The following is a 14,420-nucleotide window of genomic DNA, read 5'->3' on the forward strand; positions in this document are numbered from 1 at the left end:
GTTTATCTTCGATTTAAAAGGTGTACAAAGGATCAGGTGATAGGATTGGGGTAAAACAGCAGCTTTGGAGAGCACACCCTCTTGCTGGATTCCGTGGTGCTGGAGCCGGGGCTGAGGCTCCTGTCACTGTGCCCTGCCCCTGGGAGCTCTGTGACACGAGGTGTGACACGGGACACACATCCCTCTGCTCCCATGTCTCAGCCCAGCCCCAGCGAGGGCTGCAGGGAGAGCAGGAGCTGCAGGGGCTGCCTCCAGGCTAGTTCTCAACAAAAAGTGCGAGAGGCCCTGCTCCTTGAAATATTTTAAGTGAGGCTGTTTCTGACAGAGCTGCTGCTTATTTACACTGAAGTGCTTCAGAGCCGCTCGCAAGTCTGGGTTTCAGCGCTGCTGGCAACACAGAAACTCTCAGGTGGCAAAATAACCACCTGTTCTGGAGAGCCTTGTGTTTCCAGACTGTTTGGGCTGTCTCTAAACTCATCTTTAAATAAGACAATATGATTTTCTTTTTGTTTGTTTTCTCTTTTCAGCTCCAATTTCTGTGATGTCAGTCTGATGACAAGCACAGTCCCACAGAGGAAATACCTTAGTAAGTCTTTTGGTTTTTTATAATATCTCCCAACTAAATCACAGAAAATGCCCATTTAAAGTAGCAGTGATTTAAATATATTGAAAGTTATATCCATGTAAATATTGGAACAACAAAACACAGGGAGTAAAGAGGATGGAGCTCAAAGGATAAGGACAATTAAGCTCTTTTTCCATAAGAAATTAAAAGATCGAGACCTTGCATCAAATTAATTTCTACCATATTCCCTTCTTGTCTGCAGGAAAAGCATTTTAATTTTTTATGTCCCATCTCCTTACCTAACTCCCTTTGAATTCTCCCATTTTGGGTTAGTAATAGTTAGGAAAAGGTTTAAAAATCCTTTCTTCATATGGCACTCATACTGCAAGTTTGAGAATCCTTCCCCTTGGCCCCAGAGATTGCCTCAGGCTCTAATTTAGGAGCCATCCAGGCTACTAAACATGGCAGAGTTTGGAATTATGGGTTCAGTTTGAAGAGGCACTATATCTCTTGCTGTAAAGGCAGATGTTTTAAAAGGCAAGTGGCGTTTCATAAAACACGCTTTTAGTGGTAACATTTTTGTTTTGTTCATACCTTTGCTTACATATTTCACTCCTGAGTCCGAGCTGAACACTCTGCCAGTGTCACAGCTGAATTTGTTTCATTAGTGAGCCCAGCTGCACATAACTCTGCTTTATTGCTGACAAGCCCTGGATTTATGGAACGTGCTTTGGAATCACCAGCATGGGGAAGTAGGACTTGCATTAAAACAAGAGGTGTCAGCCTGCTGTGTGCTGCACTTCTGCACTGGCTCTGCCGTGGTGGAATCAGGTGGGAATGCTGTTCCAGAGTCCCTGGGAACACACAGCTGTGCCCACGCTGGTTCAGCACTGCCTTGGCACTGGTGGCACACTGCCCCTTTGCAGCAGCAGCAGCACCACAACGTTCCCGAACAAACAAAGGAGCTCCCAACACTGCTGTTCATGGTTTCTGCTTGCCTGGCTCCCTGCACATGGCAATTCATGGAACTGCTGAGCCACATCAGGCTTCACCGATTCACCTGTCCAGGTAACTGCTCCCTGTCCCCAAGGACAGCTGAGCCAAGGTGCCCCCGGGAGCTGCCTTTGGGTCTCTGTGACACAGGGAGCCCCTAAAACCCCCCTGCCCATGGAGGGGCTGCCCTGGCAGTGCCACAGAGCCCAGGCTCCACTCAAATCTGTGTGCCACTGGCTACTGGATTTCAGCAGGCACTGTGCTGCAGGAAAAAATAGGGCTGCAATCAAAGGTGGCTCTCTTCTCGCAGGCATCCTGTAATTAGCTGAAGTTTTCTTTTTTCATAGAGAGGTCTTGATGCATAAACCAAAGGTTTCCTTTTCCTTGCATGTTGTTGCCAGATGTTTCTGCAAAGCTTCAGAACAACAAAGTTGTTTGTGTGTACTTGCACATGACTTCACCCCATGCCTGTCACAAAGTGCTCCTCCTCCTCCTCCTCGTCAATTAACCCAATTAATTCCTCTCCCATTCTCCCCTCCATTTCTGAGCGCTGCATTTCACGGTCTGTCTGTCCCAGCACCTTGGAGTTTCAGCCCTTTGTCACAGATCCCACAGGAATGTGTTGAGCTTCAAGGTCTCTTCCAAGCCAGGCCATTCCACGATCCTTTAGGGGAAGGAACAAAGGGATTCAGGATGAAGCAGATCAATACATGAAAAGAGGAAGGAGCTGGGAAGGAGAATGCCACAGAGGGAGAACTACAGAGTGGTTCATGTAGAAGTGAAAGACCTGGTGGGAAATCAAAGCACAAAATAGACCCCAGCAGACAAGGGCTACCCTGGGAAATACAGGAAAAAACATGGTAAAAATAGGAAAAATACCAGGAGTCATTAATGCGAGGAGGAGTTAGGAGGGCATGGCCCAGCCCCTCCGTGCCTCTCTGTGTCTGACCACAGCTAATGGCAAAAGCACACTTGGAGTGAGCTGAGAGCCAGGAGCCTCCCCTGACAAGGAGGATGCTGTGATGTCCTGCTGGTAAAGCAGCAGCTCCTGAGCCGTGGGAGCCACAGCTGGGGAACATCCTTATCCCATTCTAGCTTCCCTGCAGAGCTATTGACAGGCTGCAGGCACTGCCTGAGCCACTTTGATGTATGCTCAAGAATTAAACAGAATTACTCTCAAGCTGATAGGAAACAAAATGCAGCTCCTTACAAGGCAACTGAGATCTTCAAAGATTTGGGCTTGGGAAGAGCCTTAGACACTGGGCATGTCACTGCCCTTGTGGGAGAGAGCAGATGAAACTATAAAACGCTGCTTTACATGAGCTGTCTGAGGCACAGCTACGGAGCTGGCATTTCATAGGAAAAGGCAACACAACCCTTGCTTTTGGAAGTACTTCGAAGCAGGCTTAAGGACTTTAGGATTTGTTATGTGTGGAGTCCATACAGCCTTCATTCTGTAAATGCAAACTCTGATCTTTCCCCGTGTGACTCCACTCTGAGATGCTTCCTGTGGCCCGCGTTCTGCACGCTCCCTTCTGTCAGATGTGACAGGATCTGCTTATCTACAGGTGCCCCCATTGTCCACGCTGACCCCAGGCAGATTTATGGCAGCTTCTGGCAGCCATAGGAGTTCCCTTCAGATGTTCTTTCTGACCTTTGGAACGCTCCACACAAAGCTCAAAGTGCCTCCTGCTTCCATGAATTGCCTGATCTCCTCAATGAAAGCCATAATTATGTTTTAATGATTTAATAATATTCTCCACTTCTATATTTTAAAGTCTATATTTAGTGTTTTTTAAGGTCAAGGCTCATTATCTCTGCAGTATTATTACATTGTGGCATAGGAATGTGCAGCCATTTATAGATTTTTGAAATCTGTAGTATGACAATTGGCACCACTGTCCCCGCAGCTCCCCAAAATTCCTGGGGCTCTGGGCTCCCACCAGACCTGCACTTGGAAAAAAAAAAAACAAAAAACAAGACTTTTTAAAGCCTAACTTACTCCATGCATTTGTGTAAATTATGCATGATGAGTTGTATTTAACTCTGACCATCATCACATAACATGTTGGAAGTTGTTCTGTATTGGATTCATGTTAATGTGGTAAAACAGCCTGAACACACAGCTGATCAGCTTTTACATTACATTTATTTTTACAGTGTAGGAATGTCCTAGGGAACACTTGTGTCCGAAAGAGAGCAAGAAGAGGTGGTTTGTGGGGTGGCTGAGCTCCAGAGGGCTGTGTGAGAAAGGTCTGTGCGGCTCCAGGGGAGCCTGGGGCACAGGAACATCCATCCATCATCCATCCATCATCCATCCATCCATCCATCCATCCATCCATCCATCCATCCATCCATCATCCATCCATCCATCCATCCATTCATCCATCCATCCATCCATCCATCATCCATCCATCATCCATCCATCCATCCATCCATCCATCCATCATCCATCCATCCATTCATCCATCCATCCATCCATCCATCCATCCATCATCCATCCATCCATTCATCCATCCATCCATCCATCCATCCATCCATCCATCCATCCATCATCCATCCATCCATCATCCATCCATCATCCATCCATCCATCCATCCATCCATCATCCATCTATCCATCCATCCATCCATCCATCCATCCATCCATCCATCATCCATCCATCCATCCACCCATCATCCATCCATCCATCATCCATCTATCCATCCATCCATCCATCCATCCATCCATCCATCCATCATCCATCCATCCATCCACCCATCATCCATCCATCCATCATCCATCTATCCATCCATCCATCCATCCATCCATCCATCCATCCATCATCCATCCATCCATCCATCCATCCATCCATCCACCATCCATCCATCATCCATCCATCCATCCATCCATCATCCATCCATCCATCCATCCATCCATCCATCCATCCATCCATCCATCCCCGGTCACTGTCACTGCCCCTGGGACACTCTGGGCTGCCCCTGCCCTGGGAGCACCTGGAGAAGGGCAAGTCTGTAACATTCTTTATCCTATACTGTACCCTGCCCACCCTGCCAGGGTACAGTAAAATTCTGTATAATAACTAAAATCGGGTTCTTTTGGATAAAATGACATTAAGATAAAGAATTACTCATTAGAGAAGGAGTGTTCTCCCCATTACTGTACAAACCCAGCTGTAATTAAGCATCTGAACCGCTGTTTATAAACAGATGTTCTCATCTAAATGTCTTAGAAATAAACAGCTTGGTTATTCCAGTTTCCCCAGACTACAGAAGGAGCTACAGCTCTCCCCCAGGCTGGTGTTCTCCCACACGTACCCTAATATTTGAGTTCCCCAAATTGCAGGGGTAAGAGGCGTCTCCAAATGCAGGACATTTTCTGCAGCAGGACATTCACAGAGCAATAGTGTAAATTTCCCAGGTCCCAGCAGCACTTTGGGATTTCATGCTTTGAGAGACGTCATTGCCTTTATTGAACAGCCAGGACCTCTGCAACACCCTGCACTGGTGACAGAGGTTTCACAGTCTCTGTGAACACACTGACTTCTGCTATTCCAGTTCCCTTGCATGGGAAGAAGCGTTTCCTGCGAGCTGTAAATCCATTGCATCATTCAAAATGCACCGCAAGACGGTTTTGAGGGCTGCTTTAAACACATCTTTCAAAAATGGGGAAAAGCTACAATTTTTAGAACCATTTTTCATAACTTGTGGGGGGAAAATAATGTTAATGTAACATTTTGTGCATGTGTTTTGCATTTTAAAAGTAAAACAACTGCTTCCAAAAGTCAATGTGGCTGAAAAAAAAACTTATAATTTAAAAAACACCAAGAAGGTATATAGTTGTGCTGTAAAATCTCAATCTTGTCCAAGCCTCTGCCAAGGCAGGGTCACCTGGGGGTGACACAGGAACGTGTCCAGGTGGGTTTGGGATGTCTTTAAAGAGGGAAACTCCAGCCCCTCCGTGGGCAGCTGTTGCAGTGCCTGCCACCCTCCATGGAAGGAAGTTCTTCATGTTGAGGTGGAACTCGTTGTGTTTGAGTTTATTGCTCCTTGCCCTGTCACTGGCACCACTGAGCAGGGTCTGGCACCATCCTCTGCCAGCCCTTGGAGATGTTTGTATGGATTGATGGGATCCCTGACCAACCCAGCCCGGCTCCCACAGTCCCTCCTCGATCAGAAAGATGCTCCAGACCCCACAACATTTTTGTGGCCTCCCCTGGATGCTTTTCAGTTGCTCCTTGTCTCACCTATAGAGCAGAGCCCAGAGCTGGACACTGGCTCCAGCTGTGCCATGCCAGGGCCAAGCAGGAGCATCTCCCCTTGCCCTGCTCTGCTGTGTCCTGCCCCATTCTGCCCAGCCCTGTCCACTCTGCCCTGCCCAGCTCTGCCCGTCCTGCCCTGTCCACTCTGCCATGCTCTGCCCAGCCCTGCCCCGCTGTGCCCGCTCGGGGCCGGGCCCGGCTGCACTTTCCCGTCTCGGCCAACAGGTCGCACCGTTCGCCCTCGGCTGGGGCTGCCCCGGAGCCGGGCGGCGGCGGCGGGGCCGGAGCGGGGCTGGGCACGGCACAGCAGAGCGGAGCCGAGGCGAGCCGGGGCGCGGAGCAGCTCCGGCCGCGGCCGCCCCTCGCCGAGCCGCTGTCTCCACTCCCTCTCCACGTCGGGGAGGCGGAGGGAGGGAAGGAGAGAGGGAGGGGACGGGGAGGAGGCGGCCGCCGCCGTCCTCCATTTTGTGGCGGGGGCAGAACCGCCGAGCGCGGCGCTGCCCGGCGGAGGGACGGGGCGGGGAGCAAGGGGGGGCGAGGTCCGCCAAGGCAATTAGCGCTAATTAACGGAGGGGGCGCCGCGGCGGCGGGCGGGCACGGGTCAGGGTCTGGGGCCCGCGGGAGGAGCAGCGGCAGCGGCCGGAGCGGCATCAGCGGCGGCGGGGGGAGCGGTGCTGCCGCCGCCGCGGCCCCGAGGGGCGGCTGTTGACCCCCCCCAGCCGGCTGCCGCCCCCGCCGCGGGGCGCCATGGCCGTGGGCGGCTGAAGGAGCCCCAGCGCCCTCCCCCGGACGAGGTAAGGGCGGCGGGGGTCCCGCGGGGCTGCGCTTCCCCCCGGGGAACTTGCCGGGGGGGTGCGGCGGTGCCCGCAGGAATGCCCGGGGCGGGGGGAGCCGGGCCGAGCCGCCCCCGGAGGAGCTCCGGGCGGGACGGCGGCGGGAGCGGCGGCGGGGCCGCCCCGGCGGGGCGCGGGGACCCCCGGGCCGGGCCCCCGGTGTCCGTGTCCCGCGGGAGCGGGGGGCGCGGGCGGGGAGCGCGGCCGAGCCCCGCGCGGGGCTGCTGCTGCTGCTGGAGTGGGTGTGCCAGGAGACGGCTCAACAGGTCCCGACACATTTCTCTGAAAACTGTACTTTGCAAAGGCGATTTTATTGCAATCCGGCGGTTTTAAGTATTTGCAGCGTTTTCCGCCCTTGGGCAGACTCTCGCAGCTGATTTTTGACACGTTTCCTACGCTGGATGATTCGCTGCCTTGTTTTTTTTGGGCGTTGGGGGAATTGTCAAATGAAATAACTACCTTTTCCCTCCCCTCCGTGTAAAAAAGGAAGAAGGCAGCGCTGGAGGTATTCTTGTGTTTTCTGTATTTTTTCCGGTGGCTGTGGGGTGTCCACCTTAAGCAGCGCGGCGGTTCGGGTGCCCCGCGGGCCGCGCTCCGGGCTGCGGCTCTGGGGCTGCGCTCGCCGGGCAGCGCGGACGGGACCCCGCGGCCCCGCTGCCCGGAGCTGCCGGCGCTCCGCCGCTCCCGTCCGGGACCAGCTCGCCCGGGCCACCTTAAGGTTTCCCACGTGGGGCCTTTTCGCCGCTCGCAGCCGTAACTTTGCGCACAGAAATAGCGGCGGGGCCGCGGCTGTGGCGGTGTCCCCGTGCCCGGCGGGAGGGGACGGGCTGGCAGTGCCCCCCGGACTGCGGCAGTGCGGGCTGGGCGCTGCCGGGGCAAGGCCGGACACCGTGTCGGAAGTTTGCCCAAGAATTTACAGTATTTCTCCAAATATTTATGCTCTCCGCTGAAAAAAAAAAAAAACAAAAACAAAACCAACAGCCATGTAGCAAATACAAACATCTGGAACTTACGAGGTTTGTTTTCAGCGTCGGGTGTGTTTGGAGAGTAGCCGTGGACGGGTAGAGTGCTGGAAGCTAATAAAAATCCTGCTTTATTTTTAGTTAGATTTTCTTTATAAATTTGAGACGTATTTAAAGAATTGTGCGGGGTTTACTGCGAGGTAGGTGGGTTCCTTTTTAAGACTGAACCCGTGCAAAGGTGGCAAACGATGTGTTTTTTGGTGGGGAGGTCGAGTCCTGGGGAATGCCGAACCACGGAGGTGCCGCCTCTGGGAGCTCCAGACCTGCTCTGCAAGGGGAGAGCTGACTTGGAAAGGTGGCAAATGTCCTTTTCCCCTGCTCAAGCTGTAGTTACGTATCAGAGAAGTTTACCTGGCAAAATTTGTAAACTGGGTCCTTTAGCAATTCTTACATTTCCTTAGCGCTGGGATGGGTGACAGAGCTGGAGAGTGTGTGCACAGATGTCACGTGCTGTATGTAGCTTGATTCTGAGTTGTGTGCAGGCAGACTTACCCCTTCCTCCAGGTTTAGCAAAGCTTTAAAATACATAGTTCCTCCTCAGTAGACAGAAACCAAAACCTAAAACCCCCTGAAAACAAGTGCAGTGTGTCTGAGAGACATGGCCCGTGTCAGCCCAGAGCGTGGTGTGCCGTGCCTTTGCTCTCAGAGCAGCTGAGCCAGGTTCGCCAGGCAAAGGAGTCAGACTTTTCATTTTAAAGCTTTTATTAATGTGGCCTTGCTGTGCTGACTTTGACTGCTTCTCATCTTTTTATAGTTAATGGTAAAGTAATGGATTCCAAAGAATTGCTTAACCCGTTGGATCAAGATGAAACCAGGAAAAATGCACTCATCAGTACCAAAGGAGGGATCGTGATGGACTTCCATCCACCCTTCAGGGGTGGAGCTACTGTCCAAGCCCCTGTGTCTACATCTCCTCTCCCTGCATCTTCTCAGTCAGATTCCAGTCAGCAACCTGCTTTGGCTGACTTTCCAAAAGGATTAGGAAACAATGTGCCTCAGCCAGACCTTTCCAAGGCAGTGTCGCTCTCGATGGGACTGTACATGGGTGAAACAGACGCAAAAGTGATGGGAAACGACCTTGGATTTCCGCACCAGGGCCAAATCGGCATCTCTTCTGGAGACACGGACTTCAGGCTCCTGGAGGAAAGTATTGCGAGCTTGAACAAGTCCTCGAGCCTGGCCGAGGACGCCAAGGGAACCGCGTCTTCTGAGGGGCCGCTCGAGCCGGATTTCCCAGGCATGGCTGCGCGCGGCGGCCCCGCGGAGTCGGGAGCTGCGGTCCAAGGCCAGGTGGGCTCGAATGGCGGCAACTTGAAGTTGTTCTCTGAAGACCAAAGCACCCTGGATATCCTCCAGGATTTGGAATTGCCGCCGGTGTCGCCGGGCAAGGAGCCCAACGGGAGCCCGTGGCGGCTGGACCCGTTGCTCGATGACGGCGGCTTGCTGTCCCCCATATCCGCCGACGACGCCTTTCTCCTGGAAGGAAGTCTCGGCGAAGACTGCAAGCCTCCTCTTTTATCTGACACTAAACCTAAAATTAATGACCGTGGTGACCTTTTACCCAGTTCCAAAATGCCAATGCCTCAAGTGAAAACAGAAAAGGAAGACTTCATCGAACTGTGTACTCCCGGCATCAAGCAGGAAAACATGGGCCCGCTTTACTGCCAGGCCAACTTCTCCGGGTCGAACCTGCTGGGTACGAAAGTCTCGGCCATCTCCATCCACGGTGTCAGCACCTCTGGGGGACAGATGTACCACTATGATTTAAATACTGCATCGCTCTCTCAGCAGCAGGATCAGAAACCAATTTTTAATATCATTCCATCTCTTCCTGCCGGGTCAGAAAATTGGAATAGGTGCCCGGGATCGGGGGACGAGGCGTTGGCTCCACTGGGAACGCTCAACCTCTCTGGCAGACCTGCTTTCTCTAATGGCTATTCAAGGTAATTAGTTTGTGTTGCTCTTTATTAAAACGCTACAAGCGTGTTTAGCACAGCTCCACGCATGCTGGTTTGTTGCCTGGGCTTTTTTTCCTTTTCCATTTGGTATGTGTGGATGATCGGACATCACTGGGAAGTGTTTATCCCACAGTACATCAGCTTTAGACAACTACTTAATTATTGGCATTAAAGGGAAGAAAACTTGAGGGGAGCTGGCATGGTCTAAAAAGTAAATAAATAAAAATAAAACTTCCAAGATACTGCCTAGAGGGAGAATCGAGTATGTGGTAGCAGGATCCATACACAGGCAGTATGGGAGGAAGTATTTAAACGTATACAAAAGCTCTTTCGTTCCCAGGGGTTAGAGGATCAATCACTGTGGGCTTTTTTTCTTTCCTAGCATTACTTAAATGTTATGCACAAAAATAACTTGGTTGCTGGGTAAATTTCTAGAATTACATTTAAGCTGAACTCGAGTTTTCGCTGTGCTTAAATGTAAGGCATTTACCTTACATGGACAAGAAGATTCCGAGTGGGGAATACTCAGCAGCTTGTTCAATAACTGCCTTTAGAAAGATAAGAGTATTTGCCGTCGGGCTTAAACAGACCTGGAATTTAACTCCAAGTGGAACGGCAGGAGGGGTTTGGGGAGCTGGGTCCTGCCTGTGGCCGGTGCCTTGGTGGGTGTGTTTCCTGCAGTAATGCAGAGGTGCAGCTGTTGCAGGGCAGCGCTGCTGGAGGAGCAGCTCTGGGACGGTTTGGGGACAGCTCTGGGATAGGTGTGCTGGGCTGTGCTGCTGGAATGGTTCTGGCTCCAGGGGAACACACAGATGTGTGTCTCCCTCAGCTGCTCTGTGTTCATCAACTGCACGGGCAGCGTGTGGCCTCCACAGAAGAGGGGGATTTGTTAGAAAATGGCCCTGCAAGTGCCTGTACAGAAACGTGGCATTTGTAGGCTTTTCATGAAGGGTCTGGTTTAACACTGTGGGTTTTACTGCTCTGCTGACAGTCGGCTCCCCAGGGTGTTCCCGCCAGTCCCGGGGCTCTCCCTGCGCGATGTTTGCTCCATTTTCCCATGGCTGGAATGAAGTGTGCGAGGATTCCTTCTTTGTTTCAGGAAGACAACTTTTAGCTTGCTTTCATTCTCAGTTTCTTTCATAGGTTTTGATTTCTGTTGTAAATGTTTTCTTTTTTCTTTGGAGTGTTTAAAGTTTTGGGGTTTTTTTTCTTTGAAGTGTTTAAATTTCTAATGTAAGAGATCCAGAAAAGAAAATCAAAATCTGTGTCTGGACTCTACTTTGATACGTGAATATTGAGCGTGTCTCACCATTTATTTCAACAGACTAGAAAAGCTTTGTGCTAACCTTTTGCATAATTTGTCCTATTCCGTGTTGTCTTCAGTTTGTTTCGTGGGCGTTTTTTTGAGTTTATTTCCTCTGTTCTCACTGTATCTTTAATGATAATCATAAACTTGGTGTCAAAGCAAGAAATGCCTCTGCATTGGGGAGGAGGCTTTCAGGGACAGTTTAAATGAGCAGGTTCCCCCGAGGTGATGGAAATGTCACTTGTGAGGGTAATTCCGAGGAGCTGCTGCCCGGCTGTGTGGGCAGAGCTGCCTGCACTGGGGTGGGTGACAGGAGGTGTGTGCCCAGCGCTGGGGTTCAGCAGCGTGTCCTGTGTGTGATCCTGGAGGGATGGGCAGCTCCTCCGGGCTGGGAGCATGGCAGAGCTGTCCTGGAGGGAGCGGCAGAGCAGGGGGAGATGTTTGGGGCTCTCTGGAGCAGTTTGGGACAGTGCAGGAACCATCCTGGAGCATCCCAGCACCAGCTGCCTTCTCCTCTGCTCTGCCCAGGGTTATCCATGCTGGGGCTTCAGCATTGACGTTCTTGCTTCCTGCAAGGTCATCTTACATTTTATTGCTTCCTTTTAGCCGTAAGATAATGCCTTTTTTTTTTCTTTATGGAATGTGTAAAGAATTTCGAGGTGGCTCCTAGCTGAGCTTTGCATAAAAATGCATTATTCACAAGTTTGTGGAAGCTGTTCTTACTTCCCAAGGATTTTTATACACTTCAACTATGAAGTCCATTTCTAAAAACAACATTGTTTGGGTTTGCTTTATTATTTTTGTTCTATAACATTCAGGCAAGTCCATCTTCCTTTTACAGTGTTTGAGGTATTAATGAGCCTTGGGTTTGAAGCAGGAATTTTTTTTCTTCTTGAACCTTGCCAGAAATATTTGGTCTAAACTGGGTTAGTTTAAGGTGATGTATTGTGGATTTGTTTGTTTTTCTTGCAGAAGACTTAACAAAATTGGCATTTGTTTTAGAAACAAAGGAAGGACTCTCTTGCCAGGTTCCCGTGGTCTGGTTTTTTTTAGGTACTAAATGTGAAAGGTGGAGGCTGGGATTTTGAGAAGCTTCAGTTTCCAGGAGGAAATACTTTCTGGTGTTTGTAGAATTGTTTGTCTACTAATAACATATTAATTGTGGACTGAACATAGGGGAAGAAAAGCTGCAGTTCAGTCCTGGTGCTCCGGTTGTATTTAATCTGCCTGCTTAGTGGGAAAGCTGGAATGTTGTTTTCGATCCACTCAGGCTGGAACTGATGTCATGCCATTTCTGAGTGGTTCTGCTCCTCCAGGTAGCCCAGCACGCTGGCTTTAATGAGACAAAGTGATGATCAGGCCCAAGCAAACCAATCAATTGCAGTGAACTGCGGGAGGGATCCGGAAGTTAACGGGCAGAATGCAAACTTCAGGAGTTTGATTGATGGGAATCAATTGGCAATAATCAATAGGCTGCTGTCGGTGGAAGAGGCAGCTGGGGCCTGTGCTGAGCAGGGAAGCTCTGAGCTGCAGCTCCTCTGGCTCCAGCTCTGAGCAGTGGGGAGGCTCTGGCCAGCAGGACGGCTTTGCCTGGGATCCCGCAGGGTCTCCCCTCTGAGCAAGGCAGCCCATGAAGAGGGTGGACAGGATAAAGGGGAGGAAGAAGTAGGATAACAGACATTGTACCTTAGATTGTCCTCAATGGCGGTGAGACAGCAGCTGGAAGAGGAGCACATTGTGCTGCAGTGCTTCTCTGAGGAGCTGGAGGGTTTGCTGGCGTCTGTCTGCGATGGGATGTTGCTGTGATTTATTACACAAACCCAGGGAAAACCGTTCCATTTCAAGGAAATGGTTTTAGCAACACACACTCGTGGGGCTCTTGCATGGTATATACATTAAATCCTTCCCTCAGCTCCTATTGCTCTGACTTCCTGGAGATGTGGCTTGTTATGGGGGGGGTGAAGGATGCTGAGAACCAGCCCAGCAGTGCAGGGTTTGCTCCCACAGCCAGAATTCACAGAAACTGGGCCCCACTGGCAGTGTTATGGCTTCTCTTATTACAGTTGAAATTGTTCCTAGTACTTAAGCTTGTGGGGGATAAGGATCATTAAGGAAGTTTAAGAAAGGGCAAGAGCTGAGAGAAGCCATTAAAGAGGAGGAGAGTCTGGAAGGAGGAAAAGTTTCTCTGGTCGGTCCCAGTCCAAAGCCTTGCTTCCAGAAGTTACCCTTCTGCCCTTGTACCCCTGGCTCTTTAGCTGGGCTTCTTCTTGGGCTCAGGTGCTGTGGGAAGGAAGGGAAGGCCGGGGTTGTTGCCAGCAGTGGTAAAGGTCACTTGTCCGTTTGTCTTGCCGCTTTGTTTCCCTCGGCTGCTGGCCAAGGCCGGTGGCTTGGCAGGGCTGGCTGCAGGGCTCTCAGTGCTGCCTGACTCAGCACGGGATAATGTATGGGACATCCGCAATCGGGGCTTTTTTCATCGTTCTGCTGTGATAGAAAACCCAGGCGTGGTGTTTGGAGTGCTCGGGGTTCCAGCAGGCTGTGTTGTGATTTGTCAGCTTAATGCAATTCTGTGCTTGGGGCTTTGACTCGGGAAGTACATGGTGAAAAATCCAGTTGTTTTGGCAGAAAGGGGTGAATCAGGAATGTCCTGCAGAATGTGCTCCAAGGTGCTGTGGAAAGGTAACTAGATAAATGAGAGGTCATGTGAGATGTAATCCACTTTTCCCAGTTTTGGCTGATCGTTCCACCGAGCTCATAGCCAAGGAGGTTGCTGTAAGTCCAATGCAAATGGTTAACTATTGCAAATTTATTTCTCCTGACAATGATCTCTTTTAAACTTAATTCTGGCTTATAAAGCAACCTTATTTTTGTTGTCCATACAATTTTTAAAAAAAAAATATCTCCATGGTTAAACTCTTGTGCTCTCCTGCTGCCAGTGAAGGCAAAGCTGCGGTTGAATGAGTCCCACTCACGAATCTTCCCAGAAATGTGAAATACAGGTATTATCCAACTCCTACATTGTATATTTACCATGCTAAAGATTACTTTTACAGTGAGAGCGATTTGTCTTGGGGGAAGCAAATTTCCCTTTTTCCCTTATTGCTGCTCATTTTGGAAGTGAGCAAGTGGTGCATATTCTGTGTGTATATGTAACTGCAAGCTGGAATTATTTCTGCACTGTAAAAGGTTCCCAAGTCCTCTTCGGACTGGCATTCATTTTTGGGGTGGTTGAAGCCAGCCTGAGCTGCTGTCCCACCCCAAGGTGCTGCTGTAGTGTCATGAGTGCATTCTGCAAACAGTCCCCATGGCATCAGCCTGGGGGAAAACACCATCCCAATAAAATCCCGTTTTCAATCCAAGTTGCAGGCGATGGGAAAAGCTTTGTAGAGCCGTAGTTACAATTACCTTGGGTTTGTGCTGTTAAAATAACTGTGAGCATCACCTCTGGTGTAGAGAAAGGAACCTGGCAATGCCTTTGTGAAGTG

At 50.4% G+C, this 14,420-nt stretch overlaps 1 protein-coding gene across 2 annotated transcripts in view; it reads left to right on the top strand.

Annotated features, from left to right (window-relative positions):
* Positions 1 to 6,260: 6,260 nt before the first annotated feature.
* NR3C1 (nuclear receptor subfamily 3 group C member 1) overlaps positions 6,261 to 14,420 on the top strand; it is a 57,294-nt gene continuing 49,134 nt past the window's right edge. Inside the window, exons 1-2 of one of the 2 annotated variants that reach the window (XM_074551939.1) lie at positions 6,261 to 6,613; positions 8,429 to 9,617. In XM_074551939.1, the coding sequence (XP_074408040.1) occupies positions 8,443 to 9,617 (1,175 nt within the window). In that variant the 5' untranslated portion in view covers positions 6,261 to 6,613; positions 8,429 to 8,442. Of the gene's footprint in view, positions 6,614 to 7,371; positions 7,669 to 8,428; positions 9,618 to 14,420 lie in introns of those variants that run through there. The other variant, XM_074551940.1, reaches the window with a different exon arrangement.

Source organism: Zonotrichia albicollis, chromosome 15, assembly GCF_047830755.1.
Source record: "Zonotrichia albicollis isolate bZonAlb1 chromosome 15, bZonAlb1.hap1, whole genome shotgun sequence".
Classification (NCBI taxonomy): Eukaryota; Metazoa; Chordata; class Aves; order Passeriformes; family Passerellidae; genus Zonotrichia; species Zonotrichia albicollis.